General features: G+C 37.3%; 1 protein-coding gene across 35 annotated transcripts in view; it reads left to right on the plus strand.

Annotated features, from left to right (window-relative positions):
* rims2a (regulating synaptic membrane exocytosis 2a) overlaps positions 1-8,094 on the plus strand; it is a 160,578-nt gene that overhangs the window by 91,866 nt on the left and 60,618 nt on the right. For 17 of the 35 annotated variants that reach the window (XM_017309469.1, XM_017309463.1, XM_017309459.1 and 14 more), the window contains 4 exons: positions 1,520-1,567; positions 4,467-4,597; positions 5,503-5,695; positions 6,556-6,709. In XM_017309469.1, the coding sequence (XP_017164958.1) occupies positions 1,520-1,567; positions 4,467-4,597; positions 5,503-5,695; positions 6,556-6,709 (526 nt within the window). Of the gene's footprint in view, positions 1-1,519; positions 1,568-4,466; positions 4,598-5,502; positions 5,696-6,555; positions 6,710-6,781; positions 6,914-8,094 lie in introns of those variants that run through there. The other 18 variants (XM_017309465.1, XM_008431854.2, XM_008431856.2 and 15 more) reach the window with 4 other exon arrangements.

Genomic DNA, 8,094 nt, shown 5'->3' on the forward strand with positions numbered 1-8,094 from the left:
TGATCTAAACTCATGGTGCTCAAACTGTGCTACAAATCCCATTGGTGCTTCTTTGGCTGCTTTCTGCCATGTAAACTGCTAAAAATGACGCAAACCAGTGTAGGCTAAACTTAAGCTAGGAAGCTACAAATGGCAAAAGATTAGATTAAAACTAAAATGAACAACAGTGAATCAAAAATCAGCATCTGAAAAATAATAATTTAACTCGTCTGCTTTGTGATCAGGCTAACTATTGAAAGCAAATACCCAACAACAACAATGATGTATTTTGTGCTTTAACACTGTAACAAGAGATGTATAATAAATAGTGAGTGAGTGAATGAAACAAGTGTAAATAAGTTGATTACTGTAGTTGTCACCATGTGTGGCAGCCATGTTGGATTTCAAGGCCTGGACTGGTGAAAAATGTCCACTACAGTTTGAAGGGGATTTCAGTTTATTTTTTTCAACAAATGTCACTTCTTAAGGCTTTAATTCAATAATGGTTTTCTTCTTGCCAGTCCCTCAGATTGTAAATTTGTGGAGTGAAGGAGTAACAGTTGTCCTGCCAACAATTGAGGCGTACAACACACCTTTCAGATTTTTTATAAGTGAAAACTTTAGAACGATTCTTCATCTTCTTTCTGCTTCACTTAGAGCTACTTTTTTCCCCCCTTCACATAAAATCCCAATAAACTACATTTAAGTTTGTGTTTACCTTTACAGTTACACCCTCCGTAAAACTATGACTAAAGTCTGATTTGAGATGATTGGTGTGTCGACTGTTCTCTATTTTTACCAGTCAGTCTGTTCGGCTGGCCTTCAGCCCATCCAGGACAGGACTCTAGATCAGGTTGCAAAGAGCGTTCTCCATTATCTGGTATAAGAACCCTTCTGGGGTAAAATAGGCAAAGGGTTGCATTAAAGTTAGGAACAAATCAATCCTCAAGGGAAGCTGGTGTAGAAATAGTAACACCACCGAAACACGTCTTGCTCAAAGTTTGATAATTTAATCGAGAAAATTTGGCGAAAAATGTCTCAAACTTGAATTTTTTTAAACCGTTTTTTGTAAATTTTGTTCACGACACACATTTCAAGTGTTTCCTGTTGTTTAATGAAGACACAAACATAACAGTTGATCTACAAGCTACTGTCTTGTTTCTCAACAGATGAGATCTTATGTTTTCTTTTTGTGCGAGAGTTTAGAATAAAATGGATCAATCTCTCAAGCAATTTGTTCAATCCTCTTCTATTACACTTAATGTTTGATTAGTAAATTGTGGGATTTTGTTGTATTTTTTGTATTTACAAGGCTAAAAGCAGAGAGAAAAATACCTACTAAATAGAGGTGATAAAGAACAGAGCCGGTAAACTTTTGGTGAAGTATTTTTTCTCCGTAGAATAAACCCATGGCCACAGATGTTTGGTGAAACCTTCAAACTCTGGTTGTTGTTTTTGAGTGCAATGTGAGACTTTTTTGGTTTTATTGCATATTCTTTTTCTTTTTTGTTTCTTTTGCTGTTGAATTTTGCTTATCCAGAGCCAAAGCCTTAGTAGAAGAACAACGCCTTTTGCCCCTAGGGTCCAGGTAATGGGCCCTGTATAAAGGGCACACACTGTCTCTTTGGTTTTTGCTCACTTACTGTCGACTGGCTTTCCTTCCCCCCATATTCTTGGGAAATGCATTCTTGGGGGAAATCGTAGCATCACATTTCCCTCTCAAAAGAGTGCATTGTGTGGTTTTTCTTCAGTTTGATGTGTTGGTATCATGGTTATAATCGAGTCTTCTTAGTTCTTTCTCATTTTAACCCATTCACGTCATTATTCCCTTGTACTGTAATGCATGCTAAACTAAATTGAGCAGCTTGTGAAAGATTCTCTCTCAGTGCTTTTTTTTTTTTTTTTCAAAAATTGTTTTCAGTGATCAGCCCCAAGCTGGATACTTAGTTTTATGTTTGGCAATCAATGAGGTTGTTTCCATTTTTTTTCTTCTTCTTTATATAAGAACAGTGGTATGTGAGAAAGTATTCTCTTTCAAATATGATTTTGCAAATGTACTTCAAAGGCAAATTATTTACTTAAGCTGTATTTAAAAATCTTATATTATATAAATCGTATAATTGGAAATATCAGTTTCTGTTTTTGTTCCCCAAAGAATCTGGATTCTTACCTTACATTGGAGATTTTGTTGGACTTTTCTCAGTTCTACAAAATCATATTCTACAACAGACTGACATCGAATGCTTAGAAGAATAAAACAGGACATTTTTGTGTTCCTGTTATCAAGAGAAGGCAATCTCAAGGTCAATGCGACCAGGTCTGTCCGCAAAGCAGATTTAAAGCAGCGACCTCTGCCAAACTGCTACTTTTCTTCTCAAAAGTGCCAAATGGCAAAAGGGGGAAATGAAAAAAAGTCTGGTTTTCTTGTTTCCTATTGAAAAACTTTTTTTTTTTGCTTCCTGTGACCTCTTTTGTTAACACCTGCTGAAAAGGTTAACTTTGAGTCTTCATGCTGCAGTAAAGCCATCCAGACTGAAGAGTGTTCTGGTTAGCACAGTCTGACAGCACTTCTGCCTGTTTCACACAGCAAGACTTTAAAATGTTTGCCGATATTCAAAACCTGTGAGACCACACACGGAGATAATAAATCTTATGCTTAGCAGGTTTTGGTCGTAGCCACACACAAACCAGTTCCGCTCACCAATATTCAGATGTCAGATGAAAATCTCGCAAAACCTCTGGAGACCAAACGTGAGTTCAGCATAAACAAACATGGCCGACTGGGAAGACGCAATAGCAATAGTTTGTGGACTTTCTTTAAACAATTTAGAGTAATTGCTGCATATATTTTCCTCTATATTTTTTCTTTTAAATGGAGATAATGATGGTATTTTTATTTATTTATTTTTTGCTTAAGTGAAGCTTACTGACACATCTTTAAGTGCTCCTCTCGCATTGCTGCATGAAAGCTGGTATTTGTAAGCAGTGGACTCCCTTCCCATGATCATATTTTAAATGAAGTATGGACAAATGTTTTGAAGCCTTGTTTCTCATTTCATCTGCTGTTTTGAAGGCTTCTTGTAAACTCTTCCATCTTTTAAGTGTCTTTCACCGGAGTCCATACTTCTCTTTGATCAGCATGATTGATTTCTTCTTATAAATCACTGAGGGGTTTTCTAAAAATACTCTGAGACAACCTAATCGGTGATACAAAAAAACCTTGTAAAGGAATATTTCAGACCACGACACTTTTAATGTTTTAGTTCATTTTAGTTAGAATGACTACTAGTATTCAATTATATTACGGGTTTTTATAGTACATTCCCCATATGAGATGAGATGATGCGCAAGAACAAGACAAAGTTTCGTATTAAAAAAAAAAAAATTTATCAGTGTATTTGGCCAGAGAAAATGCTTCACAAAACACAGAATGCATCTAAAGGATCTCTGCTTTGTATCAAGTTTGACAATCTAATTCAGTTCAAGTTTATTTATGTAGCACAACACATTATCTTAAGGCACTTTTCAAAGAATAGTTAATTCAGTTGATTCTAGTTGTCAAACAATGCAGTTAAGTGAAGGTCATTACTGAAATTGGTTTAAGAAGTTTTCTGTTAAAGAAAACTCAGGGGACTGTTGCCCTGTCAGACCGTCAGTTCCCGAAACAACACACAAAAAAAATTCTGCTAAAAGTTCTGGCGCAGTCAATACGACCCTGCCAGACTGCGCATAGAATAAAACTACTTATGAGACCCAAATGGCCCCGTCTCTTAAGTCCGCAGGAGGGTTAAGAGGAAGAAACCTCCAGCAGCCGACCGGGGGTTTAAGTTGACAGATACGCAAAACAGAAACAGAATCACTGGTCTGGGAGTCATTAAGGACAAGTAAGACATCACTAACAGAAGTAAATTAGATTTTGAATCAGAGTTCATCAAATGTGTTACATAGTCACTGTTGAAAATTTTCCTTAGTTTTGCAGCAATAGGTACCTCCGAAACCGACGTGAACTGTTCACTTCGGTTCACCAGCCATTGCAGAAGTCTTTCATCGCTTTCAGTCACTTTTTTAAGGTGACCAAAACCATATGTCATATCCCAGAAAAAGCACATTCAGTTTATTAAGCGACGGTCTTTGTCAAATTAAACAGAATCCAATTTCGAAATAAATCTACAAAGACGATTCAAAGAGATTTGACGTCATGATAAATGTCTTGCTTAACGCGTAACTGGACGTCCTTTAAACATGTTTGCCCCGTCAGGTAGACACAGGAGAAGATCCTGGATCAAAACCAATCACTGATTTATAAACAAAACGGGTGTTGCAGTCAGTGAAGCTAGACATAAATTGTTCTGTACTAACTTCTGCTCTGGCTTGATGAAGTCATCTTCTCCTGCGTTATTCCTTATGTTTCTATTTTAATTTTTTTTTTTATTCCGTGTGGACCCCTGGTAAAGTCTCAGCATGTCGTGTTGGCTCTGCCCCTACAGGTCAAACTCTGGTATGACAAAGTGGGTCATCAACTAATTGTAACCATTCTGGGTGCCAAAGACTTGCCACCCAGGGAAGACGGCCGGCCCAGGAACCCTTACGTCAAAATCTACTTCCTGCCTGATAGAAGGTAAGACTGAAATAGCTTGGTGATAGCTCCAATCTGTATAAGTCTGGATCATTTTGTCAACAAACTGTCTGCATAGATATATTTTAACTTTGTAGATTTTATTGGATTTGCTTTTGAATGTTTTGGAAATGTTAATGTGATTGCCACCATTAAAAACTGGACAAATATGTGCATGCAGAGTTGGGTATAGTTACATTTAATCAGTCACATTTACTTTTGTAACTTTATTGGGGGGCCGGGTTATGTAAAGTCCACTTATTTTACATATGAGTAACTTGACTGGATAAATAACAAGCACATTTTAACCTCACCAGAGACATGCCTGCAGCTTTTGTTAAAGCTTCATAAATTTTATATTGTAAGAAATTTATTTAGGAAAATGTTTTTTGTTGTAGTTTTGTTGTTGTTGTTGTTGTCTGATTTCATTTTTTAAATTATGTCATTTATATAAATTACTTTAATTTTCGTCTTTGAAATACCAAAATTAATACATAGCTTTAAATTTTGGTTCCTCTGATTATGTAGTTTTTAAATATTAAATGATTGATGTTGCTGTTTTTAGCAACTACGTTTTTTCACTCTTACTGGAGTAATTTCTTGGACGGCTACTTTTTATTTTAACTTGAGTAAAAATATGTTGCATTAGTGCAACTCTTCCTGTTTTAGTGCAATTTTTGGGTCTTCTACTCACCTCTTTGTGTACGTTTCAAACTACAGTGTTGGTTGTGAAGCTTAAGTTTGCATTTGGTTCTGTGTGTTTCTCTGGATCATTCCAGTAGTGGTTATTACTGAAGCGTGAGTGCAGTAAACAAGCGTCTTCTCACTGAGCATGCTGTGGTGCTGTGTGGTATTGTTTAACTGTTGTGTCCGCGGCTCTTCCCTATTGAGGTTCTAAATAAAAACAGTCGGAATTATTGTTCCTCCAGTGATAAAAGCAAGAGGAGAACAAAAACAGTAAAGAAATCCTTAGAGCCCAAGTGGAATCAGACCTTTATGTATTCGCCGGTCCACCGGCGGGAGTTCCGGGAGCGCATGCTGGAGATCACGTTGTGGGACCAAGCCCGGGTCAGGGAAGAGGAGAGCGAATTCCTGGGAGAGGTAAGGGAATCAAACCTCTGGGTCATCCCGTCATCATGAAAAAGTTTGGCAACCCCTGGCTTATGCTGATCAACATTAGCTAACCATGCTAACTTCTCATAACTCCAGATCTAACACAAAAGAGACATAATGAGTAAAAACTAATGTAAGAGTGTTATCTTAACCACTAACAGCTGGGGTTTTTGTTGTTGTTTTGTTTTTTGTTGTTTTTTTTTGTCAACATATTTAATTATGGAGCCTGGAAAGATTGTAATTTAGATATCAAGCAAGGTTTGATGATAGATTGGTTTTGAAATTAGGTGGTTAGCCCAGCAATCTGCTTCCTTTGCAATCCTACAGTTACCTGCTAACATTGTAAGTGATTCTCTTAATCAGTTTGAAGAAAGAAGCTGTTTGATAGAAGTACTGTGGCCGAAAAGGCCGTGGTCATGTAACTTGACTTTCTCTGTAAGTCTAAAAATCTCATTTTCTCTCCTCAACTTCCATTTGGAGCCATGAGGAAAACATGTAACATGTTATTTCTTTGTCTGAAACAGAAAAGTTTGGGTGATCTGTAACAGCTTTCAACAACCTGAAAAAAGTTTTTGTTCTCATCCTTTTTTTCATTTTTTCTTTTCTCTTTTTATTTTTGTTTCCCTTTTCTCTTCTTTCTTTCTTTTTCTAGTTTACTCCCTTTTTTCTCCTACTTTTTTCCCTTTTCTTTCTTCTCTTTTAAATAGCATCATTATGTTTTAAGTCTTACCACAGATTCTCCGCTGGTTTTAGCTTCAGGACCACAACTGCTCTGTCAGCCCGGTTACAAGAAATTACATTTTTCTGCACGTGCCTTGTTGCCTGACTATTGCGATTTCTGGTGGCAGATTCTCATCGAGTTGGAGACCGCTCTCTTAGACGACGAGCCTCACTGGTACAAGCTACAAACACATGACGTGTCGTCCATGCCACTCCCACGTTCCTCCCCAAACGCACAACGCAGGCAGCTCCATGGAGAGAGCCCAACTCGGCGGCTGCAGAGTAAGAATCACTACCAAGGTTTCCCCACTAAATGCTCTTTTCCATGTTGATTATCTAGTTTGGAGACATTTTTGTACATTTACAAAAAAAAAAGAGACAGAGATTCAGCTGATGTCAGACAATATGTCTTGCTTTACTTTCTGCCGCACACCAACATTACTGCTTCTGCTTTCACAGACAAAGGCTCGTATTCATATAACTCAGGTAACGCTGTTCTGTGGAGCGCCCTGTTCTTCTGTCCTCTTTAAAAATGCCTCCCTGTGCTTCGACTTCCCGTTTCTATTCCCTGCAGAGCGTGTGTTTCTGCTGCCTTATATGGATTCTAGCACCCAGAGCCGATGTGTACTTAAACAGCAGACACACACGCGCTCTGGGGAAGCAGAGATTTACAACACGGTGCTTTCCCTCTGTGTATTCACCTGTTTTACAATCCCATCCTGCAGCTCTCATCCACAGCCTCAAAAACGGTTTGAATTTTTTAAAATGAATTATCTGCTATTCTTCTATTAATGTAGAGGCTATGAGCCAGTTTTAGTTTGGCTGCACCTAAACACTCCTCTCCCCTCAGTTTTGTAATTGTAATTTGATCAGTATGAAGACTTTTCCGTTGTTGAGTGCATTTAGTGGTTTGTTAGCTTTCCATGTTCTGCTTTAGTTTGTTTTCCTTGAATGTTGTTTTTCTCTAAAAAGAAAATAAAGAAGAAGAAGACTGAGAGGCTTTAAAAAAATTCAAATGATCCTATAACTCAAGGGTGTCCAAAATGCAGCCTGGGGGCCATTTGTGGCCCCTAGACTGAATTTCTATGGCCCAATTCTGAAAAGTAAAGGTGGTTGATAGAGATAATTATTTTATTAGGGCAAAATAATAAAAGAAAAAAATTTAAGCACACAAAATATTAATCCTTTTCATAAGACTTTTCACCAGACTTTTTGTATTTTCCTTAAAATCATATTAAATATGACCACAATTATCCATTGACTTTTACTGTAAAGCAGATGTTATTGTACATTTAAGCAAATACAGCAGGTGTAACTCAAATCCTCTTGTTGTGCTGAGAACAGACTTATTTTTGTATATTTTGTCCAAACGAATTTGCTAACTGGACGCTTTTCTTTTAATGAGGCGAACATGGAAAACTCCATTTCAGGGCGTGGCTCAGCATTGGTCCTCACATTGTGAATTGCTTTGCTTTATTAAAATATCACCTACTTAGTTTATTGTTGATCAGGTAAAAGAAGTTGACAATTTTGTGATTTCAGCTCTTAAAAATAATAGGTTTTGTCCTTAGAACTTTTTGACTCGATTACTTGTGACAAAAAGTTTGAACACCCCTGCTGCAGCTCAAACACATCATCATAGATGTGTGTAATCTTTCTTTTTTCAT

The sequence above is a fragment of the Poecilia reticulata genome, linkage group LG16 (genome assembly GCF_000633615.1).
Source record: "Poecilia reticulata strain Guanapo linkage group LG16, Guppy_female_1.0+MT, whole genome shotgun sequence".
Taxonomy (NCBI): Eukaryota; Metazoa; Chordata; class Actinopteri; order Cyprinodontiformes; family Poeciliidae; genus Poecilia; species Poecilia reticulata.